Here is a 21,048-nt window from a genome sequence, read left to right on the forward strand (position 1 = left end):
TTTTTTTTGAGGTGATGCTCTGGATGGCGTTGACAGTATATTGAGAGGGTTTTCTAGTATTTCATTTAATCCATGTATTTATTTATCTGCCCACAAGTCACAACCTTTTAAAGTAAAAATAAAAACCTAATTATAACCTACTCAGGCATAATTTTATTTACATGCCAATTTAACTGGTTTACATTAGGTCATAGCGGTATACCTGACCGGCTGATAAGACAGGTTAATGTCTATGACACTGTCTACACTCGAGCTTCTTAGCCAATCATCCATCGTGCAGAGAAGTGTGATACCATGTCCATAAATACTACTGCTTGCCCTTGTGTGATTGAGAAAAAGAGAGAATCTAAATGTGTTTTCACACAGCAAACTAAATAATATTTAAAAACACACAGTTTTAACTTGAGCTGGTGAGATGTTGTGCTTTGTTTTACATGATTTTGCTTTTTAAACGCTGCGATTTTAACATAAGCGTTGCGAAATGTAATTCTTTGTCTTGTCTTTCAGACATTGTCTCTGCACGCTCACAGGAGTCTGGTTTGGCAGCTGCCCCGTCTGTGCCTTGCTGGTGAGACAACCTGACCATTTCCGTCCTCCCCTGTCAAATAAATGCGCTCAGGACACTTCTAATTCAGTTTCTGCTTCGGCGGGTCCAAGTTTGGTCCATGGCCGGTCCTGTTTTTAATCGGTAATCACTCAGCGCCAAGCTGGACCCGAGGGCTCAGACTCCCCCCACCTGTTCCTGCTCCTCCGCCCCGCCCCCTAAACAGCCTTCCGAACACATACACGCATCCCAGCTCCATAGCCAAGCGCGCCGATTGGCCCGTGAGGAGGAGGAAGAGGAGGAGTATGTCAGTGAAGCTGCACTTCAGAAGTTCACGGCTACCTACACAGATGCTGAGACCATTACTGGTAATTGCTGCATGCATATGTTATAACTGTTGGCAGACAAAACTTACTGGAACCCATTTGGCGCTGTTGTATCAGCACTGTGTGCAGACATGTGTATAATTCATCTGTCAGAAATGATCTCCTTTGGTCCTTTACAAGTCCATTTGGCTGCATTAATGTATTATAGAAGTTAGACAGTACAGCACAATTTAACCCAATTAAAAGTTTACAGTAATGCCAGCCCCCAGTCTCTAATGGTTTTGGAGTAAGGTGTTAGGAACGCTGCAGGCTGATGGAGGTGGTTTGGATGAGAGTGAGGCCTTTGGAGCTGTGAGAAACTGTCCCTTTTCTGTGACCCTTCTCTAATGTAACATCCTGTCAGTGAAGCAGCTCCAGGGGACTTCAGCTGTGTGTGAGCCAGCATGTGAAAGAGAGAAGAGCTCTCAGTGGACTGTTTCTGTCAGTTCTTTTACGTGTCACCCCTCCTCTTTTTTTTTTTCCATCACCCTGTTAACCCCCCTCCTCAATAGAGCAGGATGACACTAGTGTCCAAAATGTAGCTGTGCACTGGCCCTTCTCCTTTCTCTTTACAGTCTGGGAAGAACACCCACCAGACACTTTTAATTGAGTTGGTATTACATACAAAATGAATGAGTATTGATTTTTTTTTCTTTCCTTCTTTTTGCTATGCTAATCATGCAGAAGTCTAGATTAGAGGAGGTTGGGATTCTGCGGATCATTAAGGGAGGGAGAGGGAGCTAAGTAGAACCTGGCTAAAAAGCTACTTCAGCACTTCATAAATGTTGTCAAGCACTTATACAGCACCATACTGTGTAACGTTCATACTCACAGGAGCAACAGGAAAAGACCCTCCCAAAGACATCCTTTTTCCACCCTTGGGCATGATCTCAGTTCCTTGTATTATTTTGAACAGCGAGGTCTCGCTTATTTTTATGTTACCAAAAAGGTCATGTAGGAAAGTCATACTCATATTTAGATTTAGTTACACTTTTAGAGTCAAATCAACTGCCAGCTCACCAGACAGAGTAAGCCAAAGCACCTCTGCTCGTTCAGCATGACCAAATCAAAGGTTTGCGCTTATGGCTTATTGGTGACCAGGTACACACATCTACTGTAGCTGGTGCAGTGTAGGGTTTCCCCATATATAGAGTTTACGTGGGCAGGCCACCAAAGTAAATTAACACCCACCCGATATAAGTGGCGATTCATATTATCCATCCTAGAGAACAGGGCCATTCTTGGTCTACAGCAGGGATGATAGTTTTTGTTCCTTTAGGGATCCACTACAAACTGAATGAACCGAATGAAAAGTTTTGAATTGTTATGAATTTGACGATATTGGTGTTTAGTGTATTCTGCCCAACAATCATGTTTTTAAGAGAGCTGAGCAAATCCCATTAAAAACATGCAATCATTTTGAAAGTGAAACATAAATGTTGCGAAATCTAAACTTTCATGGAAAACAGGCCTAAGTGCTTAAAGAAGAATTAATGGAAAGAACTGCATGTCTGAAAAGTGTTATATTTACTGTTAGAGCCCGACCGATATCAATGGCGGCCAATATCAGCCATTTATTGATTTATCAGTATCAGCATTTACAATCACCTATAAATTAAAAAAAAAAAGAGAGAGAGATGGAAGAAACGCCCTTTAACCATGTCATGAGTGTTATGTACAGCTCTCTACCACTTTTCCCTGCTGGCAGCTCGTAAGCGTAAACGAGTAATCCCCGACTTGTTGTATAATTAAAGAAAGATTAATTTTAAACTGCACTGTAATGCGATCTTAGTGAGGACTAATAAATTACTTCACATAATAAAAGTGAAGGGTTATGTTTATGCTTTGTGTGTCTAAAGTAGAAAATATCTGCCAATATATCAGATGTTTAAATCACCAATTCCCCTATCGGTGATTCTCTGAAATGGACTTTTAGAAGACTGAAACCCCACAGTGCTGTGTACATTCATATGACAGCTTATTCACTAAAAATCAGTTGCCAACTTTTGTAGGTAGTCTGTTATACCCTAAAAAGCCCTATAAATCTATAATATTATTGCTCTTTATTAACTTAACTTAATTTTCCTTTAACTGTTGGCTTTAATGCATAATTAATGCATGCTGTTTGAATCAAAGGACAGTGTTTTTCTTTTTTCTTTTTCTTTAACATATACATGAAACCCAGTTCTTGATTTCAGGTTGACAAGCCCATTCTTTAACAGGTCACTTGTATTTACAAAATCAAAGCTGTGGTAGGATCTACAGCAGCCCAGTTTTTATTGTTTAAAGTCAGCTGAGGTGTTCAGGACAGTGCTGCCATCTGCTGGTTTGTGTTCAAATTTGCAGTTGTTTTGTTTGTGTCCTCATGTTTCCCTCTCTCAGCCTTCCGTCTGTCATTCTGCTTCTCCAACTCTCTTTTTGAGTCTCTCACAGAAAGAGAGAGCTGGTGTGGGAGTGGGTACGGGCGAATGAATGAACACAATGAGCTGAATAGAGCAGCTCATTGCCATGCGGCAGTTTCTGGGTGTGAGATTAATTCTCCGTGGTTACCAGCCTCCGATGATGTAAAGAGTTGAGTAACAGTGAAATTATGGGATGTCTGATGTGGAGAGGACGATTGGGAGCAAACAGACACATAGAAAAGAGGCAGAGGACGGATAACTTTGGTAAGCGGCTGGCAAAGTTATGGCAAGTGGAAAAACGGAGTTTGAATCTGATCTGATGGGCATGGTCCCCTGGCTCTCATCCAGTCACGGTACGCAGAAACATCCACTGTGCTGCTATTTTTCTTTTTTCTCAAAGGAGTGCAGGGTTCTCCTTGTGTTTTCACAAAGACGAGTTTGAACCTGTGCTGACCCACAAGAGCCTCAGTAAAGCGCTCAAAACACTGTGTGTGGAGATCAGCCTCTGTGAGCTAGTCAGTCTGACCAGTGCAGTCACTGTTTGAGGGAGTGTAATCATGGAGTGGAAAATTTTGACAAGAGGGGGGGGGGCTGCTGTACACATAAACAGAGGGTTGCTATGACTACAATGTTTTTGTACATAAAAAACTATGAATAATCCAGCAAGAACAACTGGGAGTAAGAACAGTGGCTGACTGCACACTTTACAGAACAAACTGAACCTCATTAGTTTGGATTTCATCAATTCTGTGGACTTGAAAAATATTTAACAGTGGGTTGAATCTGAATTTAACATTTATAAAATATGCACTGTGAGTTTGTGCCAGATGTAGACAGATGATCTCATCTGGAAACAAATGGAACACAAATAAGTGATTTCAGATATTTACGTACTGTATCTGATGTTCTGTGAAGCTGATGCCTCTTTACTATTCTGGCTGATGATATTAAGGGTTAGGGTTAAGCATTTACATATTTTATGTATTTTAATGTCTAAGTATTCCTTTGCCCTTCATTTCTTGTCTGTTAAAGCTGTCCTTTAAGCTGCGTCCACACTGGAAACGATTGGCTCGTCGTGCATCGCTTTGTAGCCGACGCCTGGTCACTTGTGAATGTTTCAGACTCCTGTTGCCTGCATCTGTATTTGTATAGATATATAAGTTGAAAAAATATCTTCAGTCACAGCTACTTTGTCTCATCAGCGGATATTTTGCCCATAGTCGCTTGACATCACCGAACGGGATTGACTCTCTGTGGTCTCTGGTTGCCATGTCGCTTGCGGTGTGATGCAGCGTTACCGTGTCATTCCACAGGATGACCAACTAATCAAAATCGCCAGCTCACATTTGTATCCAAGTAAACAGATTTGTATTATGTGGATTCTTACTTTTAAGCGCACTATTACTAAGAACAGATTGGTGTAACTTCCCCGACAGCTGCTTCCTCCACCAGCTGGAGAGTTCGCAAACAGCTTCAGAAACCAAGAGACCAAAGCGCTGATCCCAATCTGATGCAACATCTTCCGCATGCCCCGGAACAAGCCCCTTCGATAGAGACCACTATCTTTCATACCACAGGACTCAAATGATCCGGTGCCAGACCCCACATCTCGTGCAAACATCCCTCGACCAGTAGGCACGATTGAGCTCTACACAAAGGAAGTTGGTTTTGCTCTGTGACTCAGGTTATCAGAAGTTTATTAGGCAACCACAGAAAATATATACACATGAAAAATACTAACTATCTGTATTATACATGTGTATATATTTTCTGTGGTTGCCTACGTTTGGTTTGTGCAGTTAGTTATTAATACAGATATCATAATATCTCTTTGTACTAACTGCACAAACCAAACGAAGCATTGTTGTGTGGAATTTTGCATGGTTTTTGTCCTGGAAGAGTGGGAGTCCCTTGACCAAATATTTGTGATTTATAATCCACAGTTAAATCCTTCTTTGATGGAAATTGTAATGATTTATTGGGAAATCCAACAACCAATCCCATGTTACGTTTGTCATTCAAGATGTTTACTTTCAACCTGTCAGGTAGGACTTATTAGTACTTATTAGTAATAAACTTTTTATTTACAAAAAAATAACACCTTGGCAAACACACTAGACGCAGATTCACAGGGTTAGTGACATTTGAAAACCCTGGTTCGCCACCCACGTGTAGATGTGTGAGCTGCCGGTGACATTTGATAACACTGACATACTACTGCGCTTTATTTCACGAGTGCACCCTCTGTGACCAGCAGCTGCTTGTGCTGCAATCTAAATCTAGATAACACTCTGCTGCAACTCCACGGAGCAGCACTACAACTTAAATGGAGGCAATTTTCTAAGTGTTAGTGGATTATAGTTTGCATCAAACCACCCACCAACTTCTGTACTTCCTTTTACTTGAAATTACCTCATTTCTAAAATGAAACATCTCAATGATCGGTTACTTTGTGCACCACCCTAATCGCTCACATTACCGTGAAGTTTGGTAACTAGTGATTCTAAACTGATTAGCGCAGCTATTAGTCTGCTTCCAAGACTATTACACTTCAGCTTAGGATCACATGTAATCATATCGAGCTTTTGGTGCCAAAAGCTGGGATCTGTGGGATTACAGGGAAAAATCTTGAGTGGTGTTTTGGCAGGTTTTCTGCTGGAGCTTTGCTCCTGTCGCGCACACACTGTGATTACTGCTGTAACGAGGAGAAACCTTTTCCGCTGGTCTGTTTTTGTGGTAGTTTAACACTTGCTCTCTAATATAGCAAAATCTCCTTTATGTTGAGTTTATTATCTTTTGGCTCAGGCTGTGTTTTCACCACACCTCGAAGCACGCACACTCACATTTTTAAAATCTTGAAAGGCCCAATCTCTTGATAGTAGTGTTTTAGTAATTGAGCTTGAGCAGCATCAGACCTGGTGTGGCCACAGTTGGTTTATACAGGATAGGGGAAAATAGAGTGTGTGTCTTTCAGCTTGTGTGCAGAGCCCAGCTGGGTTTGTTGGCTGCCAGAGTGTGGAAAAGTGAGAGAGTGGGGCGGTCCATGTGGTCTCTCGTCATTGGCATGTCAAGCATGATGGGACCAGTTTGGTTGGCTCCGGCCGCTCCTCCCTCCCTCTTTTTTTTTTCTCCGCCTCTCTTTTGGTCTCCTGCACTCTGTACTGTCCTCTAAAACTTTTAGTACTCTGCTCTTCCCATTTCCCGCGACCTTGCCCTCTCCAGGATCGCTGGAAAATGTAATTGGAGGGCAAGAGGGGGCAGTGGTTGTCGTGCTCGGGCACCATGAGTGAGTACGCTGTGTGGAGAATGGTTTTCTAGCAGTTTCAGCTCATATCTAGTGACAGTTATGAGCAGTCTGACTAACATCTGGACAGATCGCTCGCTGTATCTTCTGGCTATCCCTTTTGTTATCTGTTTGTCGGGGACTGTTGCTTTCTTGTCTTTTTAACCTTGTATGTTGAAAGGGGTGTTAAAGAGCTGGCTTTGCAAAGGAAATGTTTTTTATGTTTGAATTCTTTCAATCTGTGAAAAATCAAAAGTGTCACATGTCATAATGTGGGTTCAGTTTTATTGTAAAATATCAGATTTTCAGGTTTAAACGGTTAAAAGCCTGTTAGTGAGCGTGTTTTAGGAAGAAGGGGAAAAAACTGGCTTTTCAAGCATTGACCTCAGGGGGCAGAAGTGCATTGTTTTGGTCAACAGGAGGCAGCCATGTTGCATTTCAGATCTATGGTTTCTAGTTAAAGATTTGAAAGTCATGTCTGGGAGATTGAACGGTCTGACACAAACAACTTGTGACTGCTAACATTTCAGCTGATCCTAGTCAGTCAGTAGCTTTCCTTTAATGTGATAAAACCCTCTCTGTGTCTTCGTAGCCTGCTCGCTGTGTTAGGCGGTGTGTTTATCGCTCAGATGGACTGTGTGACAGGCCTATTTTTACATTTGAACTTGAACTTTTTTGTTGTGGTGTCCTCGCCGCTTGTGCTCTGTCTTTACTTCAAAAGGTTTTACTATCCACTCTCTTATGAAGAGCCGGTGCGATACAAAAAGATTTTTTTTAAATGGTCCATAGTAAATTTAAAGTTCAGTTGTGCGATATTCTTTCTGTCACATGAAAAAATAATTTCAAAAATATTTTTATATGTATAATTGTTGCATTTCCCAAGAGGTCCAGGGGATCTGCTTTCATTGCTCACTTATTCTAAGAGGGAGCCCCATTTGTTTCAATTTTTACACTGGACGCCCTTCCTGATGCAACCGAAAGGGACTTTTTCTCCTCCCAGGATCAAACCTGGATCGTTCTCTTGTTAGGCGAATGTGTAAACCTCCTCTCTACTTTGTGGAGACACAAAGTAGTCTGAGCCTAAATGCTCAGTAGTGTCAAATCACAGACAGTTGGTACCTACAGCTGCAGAGAGAGGAGGAGCAATGGCTGTAACATTTATACATTTTCTATATATGTTAATATCAGAAAACACACACATTTCATCCTGCCTTTCTTTTTGCCTTTAAACAAAGCTCAAAACCTTGTTGGATGACATTTGCAGTGTTACCATTCTTAAACATCACCCAGTTTACTGTTCATATTTCATATCAGAATCCAAATATTGCAGTACATTTGGGTATATTGAATTCATGCTCATATAATGTCAGATTGTGCTCTGCAGGAAAGCTTTTAATACACTTCAGTTACAAAACTTCAGTGTCAATATAATTTTATTTGCTGCTGTACTTTGCGTAAAACCAAATGATCTGCCAGAGATGTGCTAATCAATCATAATCTTACTCAGAGAACTTTTACACAATTTTTACACAAACCAGAGGCAGCACAAAGTGGCAAAATCCAGAAAATTGTGAAATGTCACTTGTTCTGATAGAACTGGGTATCCAGCACTTACATCTGTGTTGAAATTTCTCTGGCTGCGCTTGCTAAATGTTTCCCCAGCCTCTGCTGTGAGTGTGTGTTCCCCTTTTCAGCACAGTCAGTCATTCAGTCTGCATTAGAAAAACTGTAAGAGCGCATTGTTGGGGAGACAGACAGACAGACGGGCAGATAGAGAGACAGAACAAAGAAACAAAGAACTTTATTTTTACTGTATGTTAATTCCCATGTTTTGTCTCCTTCTGTCAGTCCAAGAGCTTCTCTGTTCTATATTTGTGGAGGAGGGGAAAAAGAAAAAAGACCAAACTTGATTTGTGTGTAAGCAGAGAGAATGTGTTCTCTAATAGAGCCAAAAATGGATGACGCTTTTAATAGCACACTAAAGTGATGTGTGAACAGAGAGCTGCATAGCTGAAAGCTTGAATCAGTGGTTCACAGAGGAAGGCTGCTGTTGATTTTGTGCAGGAAAAAAACGAGTGCACAACTGAGTGGCTCGGTGGTTAGGGCTCACGTGCCTTGATCCTTCAGTCCCCTCTTAAATCCCAGCTGACTGGAACTTTTGTGGCGTGTAATGTCATCCATCCATCTCCCTTTACTATCTCTAATCACTGCAGCTGTCATACAAGGGCTAAAAACACCCAGTAATCATTATTAAAATGATACAGAAAGAGACCATACAGAGAGCAATCCCAATTTGGGATATAACTATGTAAGAGATGTATATATTTCACATCTTTTATTTTTCATTTTCGCAGGAAAATATAGGAAAAAATTAAGACTGTTGATCTCAGGTTACTAGGGAAGCCCTGCAGCTAGTCGACACCTACTTAGATCTGTTTCTTTATTATGTCTGAGCAGGTTAATCTCGTATCAGCTGGCTGCAGAGAGACTGGAGACCTGATTTTGTTTTATCTTGTTTGGTATGCATGGCATATGCTTTATGCTTTTTATTGCTTTATCTCTTTCGGGGTAATAATGGGCTTAATTATGGCAGAGGAATTATTTATTGTCCTAGATAAGGATGTGGCACAACACCGGATTCAAACTTAATTTAAACTGTTTGGCAAGCCAGTATTTTATAAAAATGATTAGAAATGTTTGACATACAGCTCATTTCAAGCCTTTACAATTGCAGAGCTACGGTTAATTAGGGATACCAACTCAACTTTCAGCTGGTCTCCTTTTTGGGTTTTTTTCCAAATCCTGCAATTAAAACCTAACCAGTTCCTCAGTGGGCCACTAGAGGGCCTCATACACCCTGCGGTTCAGAAGACTGCATGAGTGTACTAAATGAAATATGTTGTCCTGATTACTAAATTGAATAACTCAGAAGTTCTGGTGTTTCCTGTGTCCACTAACTTGAAGAAAAATGTGAAAGTAAATATTTCCAAAGAAAGCAGCAGTTATTCTTCACTTTGTCTTCTCTCCTTGTGCAGATGTGTGTAACAATACTGATTTGCCGGAGCTCGAGATTATCAGCTTATTGGAAGAACAACTGCCGGTGTACAAGCTGAGGGCTGACACCATCTTCGGTTATGACCAAGATGATTGGCTGCACACTCCCCTCTTGGGCCCTGACGCTGCCGTTGACCTGACTACTGAACAGATTGAGGAGACCCTCAAATACTTCTGTAAGTTCGTTATGCTGCGTTTTCAAAATATAATAACACGCGTGTGCTGTTGTTGGAGAGTGACAATGAGAGATCTGAGTGTTATGGCAACGTTAATGTTGTGGAAATGAGAGAGGGTGTTGACTCCATTCATGTCTCCGTTAGTGTGGGCGAACCAAGTGACCGTGGTTGCCAAAACAAAATTAATAACTGCTGTCTATCTCACTCTGGTTAATGTTTTACTTTTTTGTGTACTCAGTGCGCATGTTGTGTGTTTTTTATGCCTTCGTCAGCATTTATCTTATCAAACTGTGGCTTTTGATTGCAATCTGTGCCAGCTAGAGCACATACAGACCCACATACACACAATTTGAATTAAACAAACATGCAGAGGCTCGTGATAACATGTGCAAACACTGCACATGGCAAACCAAGGGAGTGTAAAGTGTTTTTTTTCTTCACAATTAATTATTAATATCTAACTCATGTCTACTTGGAATAGTGACTCAGGGTAAAAACATGTTCTAAAAATAAACCAAGCATCTTATAAATAGGCTTAATCAAGAGCTGCAAATACACCCCATTGCCCCATTGCCTGCACCTTCAATTTGGTATTGACATTCATCACAGAGAACCAGCCTATCAGGTGATAGCGAGGGGGCAGAAGAGCCATTATTACAAATCATGAAAATTGTTTTTTGCTGTGCAGTCAATGCCATCACTGTGATTTGTCATCATCTGTATCTCCACTTAGATTTTTACTAGCTATCCCCATCTGCTTCAAGGAGATGGCTCTGTATCGGCACCCTAAGCAGGAGCGATACATGAGCTAAGATCTTTTTAAGCAGTTATATAATGAAAAGTCCAACCCAACTTGCATCTTAATCAGGAGCGCTGTGGGGGAGGGGGATATACTACTCGCTGTTGCATCATCCGAGTAAACATTGATTCGATCTGGTGCCTGAGAAGGATGAGTGTGAGGAGGTTGTGACATGAGGCAGCTGACCGATCGAAGGCAAATCCATGCTGTGATGACATAAAATGCACATGTAACAAAGACTGTGGACTGTCTGATTGGTAAATTTGTGTCACAGCCTCAGCTGGTGATGGATATGTGTCAACAGAGTAACAGATAACATGTAAGAGATGTCATTTTTAAAAAGACTGAGCTTTTAATTAGAATAGCTGTATGTTCGGGATTGCGTTGTTTCCTATTATTTTATCTTTTGGTTCAACTGCATGCCTGAAATCAAATAGCAGCGCACAGATACATATAAATGCAATGATAATACAAGTATTAATGTGCAGGCTCACTTGGCAAGCAGCTCTAACTGATCCTGTAATGGGGTCTTATGCAACCTTACTGCATTACATGAGTAAGCAGTTATATGACTCTACTGGCACATTAGCATAAAACCATGGATGTCACTTAGTTAGCAGCAGTTGCTTTTTTTTCACACTGTGTAAGAAACACTGGCTGTTTGTATGTTGTTAGCCTTGTCTTAGCCCATCCTGTGAGCATGTAGCTGCTTTACGCTGTAGTTTCATAATGTGCACTGGTTCCTCTCACGTGCTTTCTGCCTCCCATGCATGCGCTTCATCACTCCCTATATGACAAATCCCAGAATCCCCATTTTGGTTCATTCATTTTGAGTTAGCCACGTCACCCCTGCCAACGCTACACTGCCTTCTCTGCATCTACATGCTGCTCAGCCATGGCTTTGGAGTCTGAGGCTGTTTCCATAACAACCACGCAGAAGGACAAAGTAGAGGAGAGGAGGGAGGGCGAAATGCTGACATGTGAATGGTGGGCGGGAAGAAGCTGGTGAAATTCCCCCCCCCCCCCCCCCCCCCCTCATTGGCTACAGACACCCTTTTAGCCCACCCATCCCACTGTGTCGTCATTCTCATCATTTCTGCTGCAAAACCCGTGACTGCTGCTGCCTCGCTCTCTGTATCTCTGTGTTTATTGAGTCATTGCTGGAGATGCGGTTGTCCATGTGTTGAGCTAAAGAATGTTACAAAAGGGAAGGAAAAGGTCATTTTGCGACCTTAAGAAGACAACATGGCCAGAGTAACAGCTGACAGCAGCCGAAGGTGGCCTGACATGAAGCTATAAGTGGATGGACCTGATTATTTGCTCTGATTTGTTTTGGAGTGACTTTGGAAATGTGACGACAGAAAATAAGGAAGATGAGGGACATATTTGGCAGAAGATGGAAAATTTGCTGAAAATGGTAAAGACTTCCTGACGGACTAAAATACAAATAAGTGACTCTGTGTTTTTTCCAGCTGACAGCCGATGACGCAAATAATGGTTCTGACTGATGACATCCAAAAATGGCACCAGCAGTGCATTAAATTAAGCATAACACAGCAACGAGCTGGTGTTACTCAGTGTGGAACAGAAAAGAAATCTGATCATGAGAAGCAGATTCTTACCTAAAGTAACCGTGTCCATTCTGGTATCTGCTAAGCATGCTGAGAAAGAAGAATTGAGATGCTGACCTATTGACCACCAGATTCTACTGGAAACTGGTTAAAGTGACAGATGCTTGTTTCTGACCATGCTGGGATGCTACAGTTAAGTATGCTGGGACATTGGCACATCTGTCTGTCAGAGCAGTGAGGATGAAGAGACGAGGCCAGACCAGAGGCCAGAGGTTTGTTAAGGCAGACTACTACGAGCTGGACTGGTACTATGAAGAGTGCACTGATGGTAAGAGAGCACTTTAGTGTGGATTAACATGTACAAGCTGAAAAGCCAGACACTTTCCTGGAGTTGGAAAGAGGCTAATTTCTGTATGTAAGTAGCTTCTATTGGATAGCTGATTTCAAGTGGAAGACTGTTACTTAGACGGCTGTTGTGGGGATTGTATCCAAGTAAGACATTATTAGTACAGAACAGTTGAGACTGAAAATGGGAGCAACTACAATGGAGAAAGAGAGCTGTTTCCTGCACTTTACATACGTCAACATGTCAAATTGTTTGCAATCTATCTAAAAAGAAACCAATTCAAAGCAGGGGCATGGAGGACTTCCTGGAAAGTTAGCTGGGAATTTTTTGGCTTCAATTTCACACATATTTGAAGTGCTTTGAGGAAGTCGTGCACACTGAATATACATTTACTGTCTTTTAAGTAACTCACTCTTGGGATCCGCTTGAATGTATGCTAGTTTCTTTCCTAATTAAATCATGTGAATGTCACCTTGTGGCTTGGCATTCTCAGCAAAACCGTGAAGGTAGGTGTTGTGGAAAGGACAGAGAGGAGCAGCATTATAAACAGTAGGTGCTGTAATAGGTGGTGTTTGGCTGGTGAGTCAGTGGCTCCTAATATAGAGCCAAGTAGTAGTTGTGGGTGTTAAGTGTTGGAGGTGTGACTGGACTTTATGGTGGTTCCTGTGTTTCTGGACAACAACTAGAGATCTTGTTGTGCTAACGCCAGCTCCCTGCTGCTGATGCAGCGGGTAGCTGGCGTTAGCACATAGCGACAAAATGAATAAAGGTTATGTTGTGGAGATGGTGACTAAGTAACAAATTACAATAATCTAGTCTCAATGACATAACTGCAGTAAATGATCTCCATAACAAAGAGCAGGATTTTTTAGAAGAAACCTGTAATTGCTTAGAAATAAGGTTTCGAGTTTAGATCTGTGACCTGTCTTAGCTAAGTTTGCATCCATGTATATGTTTCTGCTCATATGCACAAAAATGAAAGCTTTTATCTGTAGCTTGTCCAGCGGAGCGGCTCCAACTCGGTCGTTATTGTACGCTGAGGTCTCACTGTAGCACATGTAGCAGTGCACTGTGCAGATGGTGGTGTGGAGTCAAGCGGTGTCCTCACTGTAGGTTGCTGACTTGTTTTATTAGAAAATGTTGCTGGAGCGTTAATGAAGAGCTGATATTAGCTGATATCAGCCCCTGTTGGAGACCTAAAAACAAAACAAGCTTAAACTAATGCAACGTTATAAAATGATCCTTTATGTATTGAATTCCAGTGTGTTACAACATCCTGTGGTATTGTCTCAAAGTAGCTTTAGTGTGTGACTTGAAATGATTAAATACCAGATTGAATCTGCAGATTGATCCACACGGTCATGTGACAGGTGTCACTATCAGCAGGGTGCAGTAGTGGCTCGCTTGTTACCTTTTAGTGCTTAAAATTTTTTTTTTTTTTTTTTTTTTAGCTCCTACTCTTTCTTCACAATCATGTCCGTCTTTCTACTCTCTTACCTTGGTCTTTTTTGCTCCCTAATTATGATGCACCTGCTTATGGTCCCTTTATTTAAAGTGGGATGTAACTGATTTCATGCTATACGTATAGTACTCACCTATAGTAATTGCTTTGCTTTTGGTTGTACGCATGCACATATTTGTGCACTTTTTGTATTTTGACATCATTAAACTGCACACTTAATGCAGTGTGCAGTTTAATGTTGGAGGAGAAATGAGTTCATTGTCCTATATTATGCATTCTTACATAACAGTTTGAGATGGATTCCCAGTTCGAGCTGCGCAGCTTAAATGTTATTCACATGTGGCCAGCTGGTATAGCTTTTATTTCCAGTCTTTTTTAGGAACTGATATTGCCTGGTAGTCACTGACTGTAGGTTTACTGTGTTAAAATGTTTAAATGCTGGATGAGAAGGGACACACGGCTTCTTTGATAAAGCTTTTCATGGAGTGTCGAGGCAGAAATAGATACGCAGCTGGTTTTATGTTGGGGAGGGATGAGGAAGTAGGTTGGCTTATATTTAGCCCAATGATTTGCATGCTCCTCCAAGCCAGTCTTGTTGATATCAACCTGACAACGACTTTTTGGCACTTCCAGAGGCCTTCAAACAAATGGCTTCATGGACAGAGGACAACCAGGACAGCTGGGCTCAGACTGGGGCTAAATAAAAGGGCCCTGTTTTTCCATTGGGAATGTAAGAGATGGTTTGAACAATATTTGAATTTCAAGCTCGACAGCAAATCCCAGGAAAATACTTGATATTGGACACCTTTTTTTTGTGGGGGGCGGGGACAAAAAGAAACAATGCAAACCATAACGTCAATGTTTGTTTAATACCTCAGTGTTTTTCAAATTGGAGCTTTGACAAATTGCAGGTCCATAAAGTGATATTCAATGTTGTGAACGTCAGCTACTTAAGAGGGCCTGTGTGCCTGACAGAAAAAGATGAAGCCAATCCAATCTTTAAGTGATAACGTGATAAACCCTGCTTCCGGGTCCAAACTACTCTGTGTTTATTAAGGTTGTTGGTTTTTCAACGTGTCTTAATGCTTTTTATCTTGTCCTATTTAATCTGAACAAGCCCCTAAATAAAAATTTAAAAAAGGTGGTGATCACCTCTCTCAATTTTTATTTTTATTTTATTTTATTATTATTTTTTTTTAAGATTCAGACACTTTTATTAAAATCGCATCCGTGGCTCTCTTTTTCATGGATACAAAAAATTTATTTACAGATCCAACAATCATGGTGTTGTGAAGTTTTGTGACTTACATCTGGCTGCTGTTTATCAAAGTATTTGCTTAAACAAATGTGGCAAGATCTTTTTTTATTTATTTATTTTATTTTTTTAACTCTCTCAATTTTTATTACCACTATTCTACCACTATTTTAAAGCTCAGTTTTTAAAACCTTACGATGTACAGTGGGGCAAAAAAGTATTTAGTCAGCCACCGATTGTGCAAGTTCCCCCACTTAAAATGATGACAGAGGTCAGTAATTTGCACCAGAGGTACACTTCAACTGCGAGAGACAGAATGTGAAAAAAAAATCCATGAATTCACATGGTAGGATTTGTAAAGAATTTATTCGTAAATCAGGGTGGAAAATAAGTATTTGGTCACCTCAAACAAGGAAAATCCCTGGCTCTCACAGACCTGTAACGTCTTCTGTAAGAAGCTTTTCTGTCCCCCACTCGTTACCTGTATGAATGGCACCTGTTTGACCTCATCATCTGTATAAAAGACACCTGTCCACAGCCTCAACCAGTCAGACTCCAAACTCCGCCATGGCCAAGACCAAAGAGCTTTCGAAGGACACCAGGAAAAGAATTGTAGACCTGCACCAGACTGGGAAGAGTGAATCTACAATAGGCAAGCAGCTTGGTGTGAAAAAATCAACTGTGGGAGCAATCATCAGAAAATGGAAGACATACAAGACCACTGATAATCTCCCTCGATCTGGGGCTCCACGCAAGATCTCATCCCGTGGGGTCAAAATGATCATGAGAACGGTGAGCAAAGATCCCAGAACCACACGGGGGGACCTGGTGAATGACCTGCAGAGAGCTGGGACCAAAGTAACAAAGGTCACCATCAGTAACACACTACAACGGCAGGGAATCAAATCCCGCAGTGCCAGACGTGTTCCGCTGCTGAAGCCAGTGCATGTCCAGGCCCGTCTGAAGTTTGCCAGAGAGCACATGGATGATACAGCAGAGGATTGGGAGAATGTCATGTGGTCAGATGAAACCAAAGTAGAACTTTTTGGTATAAACTCAACTCGTCGTGTTTGGAGGAAGAAGAATACTGAGTTGCATCCCAAGAACACCATACCTACTGTGAAGCATGGGGGTGGAAACATCATGCTATGGGGCTGTTTTTCTGCCAAGGGGACAGGACGACTGATCCGTGTTAAGGACAGAATGAATGGGGCCAAGTATCGTGAGATTTTGAGCCAAAACCTCCTTCCATCAGTGAGAACTTTGAAGATGAAACGAGGCTGGGTCTTCCAACATGACAATGATCCAAAACACACCGCTCGGGCAACAAAGGAGTGGCTCCGTAAGAAGCATTTGAAAGTCCTGGAGTGGCCTAGCCAGTCTCCAGACCTCAACCCCATAGAAAATCTGTGGCGGGAGTTGAAAGTCCGTGTTGCTCGGCGACAGCCCCAAAACATCACTGCTCTTGAGAAGATCTGCATGGAGGAATGGGCCAAAATACCAGCTACTGTGTGTGCAAACCTGGTAAAGACCTATAGTAAACGTTTGACCTCTGTTATTGCCAACAAAGGTTATGTTACAAAGTATTGAGTTGTATTTTTGTTATTGACCAAATACTTATTTTCCACCCTGATTTACGAATAAATTCTTTACAAATCCTACCATGTGAATTCATGGATTTTTTTTTCACATTCTGTCTCTCACAGTTGAAGTGTACCTCTGGTGCAAATTACTGACCTCTGTCATCATTTTAAGTGGGGGAACTTGCACAATCGGTGGCTGACTAAATACTTTTTTGCCCCACTGTAACTACAGCCCAGCCCATGCATCAGTATATTAATGACTAACCTTGAATGGTAGATGGATTATTTCAGTTGTTCTCCTGACTGAAGTTTGGTCCGTTTACAGCATCCTGCCGTGCAGACACCTTCGTCCCCTAATCATCGGGAACCTTCCATTAACTTTTATCGAGTGGAAAAAAGTTAGCGCTCATCCTCCAGCTTCAGTATGTTTATATTAAGCTAACATAGCTGTGTAGCTAGCCACCACGTAGCACATCATTATATACCAGCTAGTCCAACTTCAGTAACCATACAAACGTCACTACTGTTTAGTTTTCTGTCTTCATTTATGTCAGAAGTGATAGCAGAGCTGTACGTTTAAATGTTTTCACAAATCTCTCAGTCAGAACATGGTATATCATCTTTAGATGGAAATTTGTTACACCTGGTAGAGCAGCCACACAGATCATTTTATTGAAGGTGAAAGAATTCAGACAGTTTGTAACTCTCAGTGATGCCACAGTGTTTGTTTGATTTTGGGACCTGAAGCGGAGTTTGGACCCGGACACGGCTAATGACGTCAGACTTAAAGACTGGATATGGAAGTACCTTAAACCTGCGTTATGTCTCAAGGCCACCAGGTGGCGATAGCTGTGGTTGCAAAAAGACGTCTTGTCCTATAGAAGTCTATGTGAAAACAGTGCTCAGTTTTGACCTCATGAACTTTCCTGCTGAGTTCATGAGCTCAGTCAGTCCTTTTTGGTCATATTGAATAAAAAATTAAGTCTATTTTGTAAATGTTGGTGTTTCAAACTGGAGGATTATCCGTGGTACGAAATGGTCAAGCCTGCCCATTCTCATATCACAGTAGCTACGTCCATGTACCTTGTCTATGGTCCCTAGCTGCTGGCATAGCAGTGTTATGTGAAGTTGTGTGTCAGCTGTAGAAGGTGGAAAGTGAAGTCTGAGCAGTTGCAAATGAGATCTAATCTGCCTGTGCGTTTAGTGTCTTTTTTTTTTTAATATATGTATGCTGAAAAATTTCAGCTTACATATTTCAGTTTGTTTGAAAGTCTTACATTTGCTTATTGATGATTATCAATTTCTCGGGAAGCTTTTTCTTAACTTGATATAAAATGTACATTTGATGCACCATTTAAGTGGATTAACAACAAAAGTCAACATTTTCCGAAACAAAAAGTTTTTGGTTTTTGAATAAAAGACTCAGAGCTTATTGCAAAACAATATATTATGTTTCCATAAGAGCTAAAGTGTGAGAACTATTGGAGCATTAAGAGTCAACACGACCATAAAACAATGGGGGAGGCAAACACTGCCTGGAGACACTGAGTGGTGTTTGTCCAGAGCTCTTTTGTTGCCTGCTGTGAAGCATCCATAGGAACATTGAGCGGAGTTACTCAGGCATGCGGGACAGTATTGAGCTGTCATCAGTGTTCTAGACCAATTACTATAATTATAACAGTTGATCGCGGACTAATGAGCAGAAGACGGAGCTTCTTTGATGTGTCATTTTTGAAGACTGGCCCATCTCAACAGCTAAGCTCAGACAGACATGTGGCACTGACATAGATCATATATATATATTTAATCTTTTTTGTTAACATGCAATGAATATTATGGCGTCTTATGGTAATATCTTCTTTCAAATGTTTATGTTTATGTTTTTTACCTCACCTCTTCCACCAGAACTATTTAAATGTTGCAATAAAGGTTATAAATTTACCATTAAGCTGATGTCACAAATTTACTGTTTAATTTGTGGTTTAATTTAAGCCATCAAAATGTTTATTGGTCTTTATTAAACTCTTGAAATGTTGTGAAACTTTGCTGGAATCTTTTTTGTTTTGTTTTTGAATGGCTTGTTTCATGTCAGCGGTTGGCTTGTTGCTCAGGAACTTGAGGCATGAGATTTGATGCCAAACTGAAACTCTGTCTGTCCACTCTTTGCAAACTCTTTTGTTGTTGTGTCTTAGTCATCCACTTCCTGTATGTCCCCATTCAATGAAAAGAAATATTTTTGCTTTTGCATCACACACTGGGCTAACAAGCCAGAAGGAGACACAGATGCCTTTGGGGTTGCATCAGGAAGGGCATCTGGTGTATAAAATCTGCCAAATCAAACATGAGAAGCTACCCGCTGTAGCGACCCCTGGGAAATAGGGGAACAACCCAAAGTAGCTTTATTATAGCTCACCTTGTAAATGCAGTTCATGCAAGATTAGGGTTCACAGTGCCTTGTGTTTTGTAGGGTCAATTTGTATGGCTGTACAAGTATATCTCATAAAACGAGTTTATTCTTCAGTCTTTCTTCTGATTGACTTCATGGAAAATCTCTAAGCAGCTCAGCTCAAAGTGCCCTTGCTTATCTCTTGACTCTCTTGATAACACTGTCTGCACGTTAACTATAGTATGCAAAAACATTCACCTGTGAAGGTGTGTGTTTGTGTGTCTGGCCCAGCCCTGGAAACAGGTTGTGTGTTATTTTATGCCCTGCCCTATTGTCACCATAGAGCTGAGCAGGACTGTACCAAGTTATTTTAAGGGTAGGGGGGGCCGATTGTAAAGTGACTGTTTTTTGTTGGGAATTGTTCAAGGAGAATTCTCTTTTGGTTGTCTCTGTTGTTGTTGGTCTGAACCACAGCGACCACACATTAGTAAACCACTGGATGGATAACACAGATGAGAATTAAAGGCATAAATGTTATGCATTTTCAATGCCCTCATCTGCTTGATTAAATCCGTTTTAACCTATTTTTCGTTAAATTGTTTGTTACATTGTTGACCTGAGGGAGTGTGCCAGTTTACCCGATGTTTGTGGCAGAGTGGAGAAGGCCATTCACTGACTGGCCACAGAGAAAAAGGGGAGGAGTTTGGTTGTCTCACTGAGCTGCCATAGAAATGACACACACGCTTAGAAATTCAATTAGAAGCAGGTCCACGCACACAGGCTTTACCAGACATGTACCATGGAGTGCACAGAGAGGCACATGACATTTAGGGAGAAACTCAGTCAGTTGCGTTCGGAACACACACAGCATTGTTTGCATACTTTCACACATACACACACACAGACTAGGAGATTAAAACACACACAGGTAGAAACCATGGCGTTGTACCTCGTTAGCTGAAGCATCAGGGGAGAGGATGGCACTCTTCTTGTATGGCGATGAGGACAATTTGGATTTGCTGAACGAGGATAAAGAATATGTTTGTTTGCCGAAACATGACAGCACGGAGCAGGAAGAAGAAGAAGAAGAAAAGGAGGAGGAGCAAGAATATACCAGTTTTCCCAGTGATGGAAGGTCCGAAGGGGATGAAGAAATGGATGAAGAGCAGCAAGTTCTGTGTGAAGGTAGCAGTGAGATGTGACTAAATCTCTTGATGTTACTTTTGTTAATCCTTATCACTCAGTGCAGTAAGACACCTGTTGATACGATTTGGAACTATATAAAAATAACAGACGCCATTTAACCTTCCTGTAGGCTATCATATCTCCTGTGGCTGTGGTTTCATCCAGCAGGTACTCTCCCTGATGTTGATTATTTGTGTGTTTGGTTTCAACACAGCACGGTTCACCTGCCTGCTGGGCTGACAAGTTCAAATATGGGCTTGGCTTTTCATCTCAGCTGTGACTTTTGTTTTTGATATGAAGAGCCAGCAGGCTGCAGTTTGAACTGCAAACGCACTCGGTCTGTGTTGAATCCTTCTAGGGTTTGTTTCAGGGATCCTTAAAAAGAGATGAGGGAGAAGGATGTGCATCATGAGGGATGTGCACGTACTCTAATGCCAATTTGTTAAGCAAGAAAAAAAAAGTCTTTTCGCATTAATGTTCGATAATGTGTGAAGTGTTTGGTCAGCGCGTTTACGTCGGCTGCTGTTACATGGATATGTTTTGCAGTGGCTGTTAAGATAAATACGTGCTGCTCCAGCTAAAGACGTGGTATTTAATGGTCTACACAGGCTGTGCTTGGGGTATTAATGTGAATAAC

At 41.3% G+C, this 21,048-nt stretch overlaps 1 protein-coding gene across 4 annotated transcripts in view; it reads left to right on the plus strand.

Annotated features, from left to right (window-relative positions):
- Nucleotides 1–699: 699 nt before the first annotated feature.
- The window catches only part of trak1a (trafficking protein, kinesin binding 1a), a 37,323-nt gene continuing 16,974 nt past the window's right edge, over nucleotides 700–21,048 (plus strand). The window contains exons 1-2 of one of the 4 annotated variants that reach the window (XM_087848057.1): nucleotides 700–912; nucleotides 9,630–9,824. Coding sequence is in view for 3 of the 4 variants with exons in the window: in XM_087848059.1 (XP_087704185.1) it covers nucleotides 20,204–20,411 (208 nt within the window). In the remaining variant the exon portion in view is untranslated. Of the gene's footprint in view, nucleotides 913–6,480; nucleotides 6,598–9,629; nucleotides 9,825–11,668; nucleotides 12,523–19,838; nucleotides 20,412–21,048 lie in introns of those variants that run through there. The other 3 variants (XM_087848055.1, XM_087848056.1, XM_087848059.1) reach the window with 3 other exon arrangements.

The sequence above is a fragment of the Neolamprologus brichardi genome, chromosome 11 (genome assembly GCF_056152115.1).
Source record: "Neolamprologus brichardi isolate AB-2024 chromosome 11, ASM5615211v1, whole genome shotgun sequence".
In the NCBI taxonomy this organism is placed as follows: Eukaryota; Metazoa; Chordata; class Actinopteri; order Cichliformes; family Cichlidae; genus Neolamprologus; species Neolamprologus brichardi.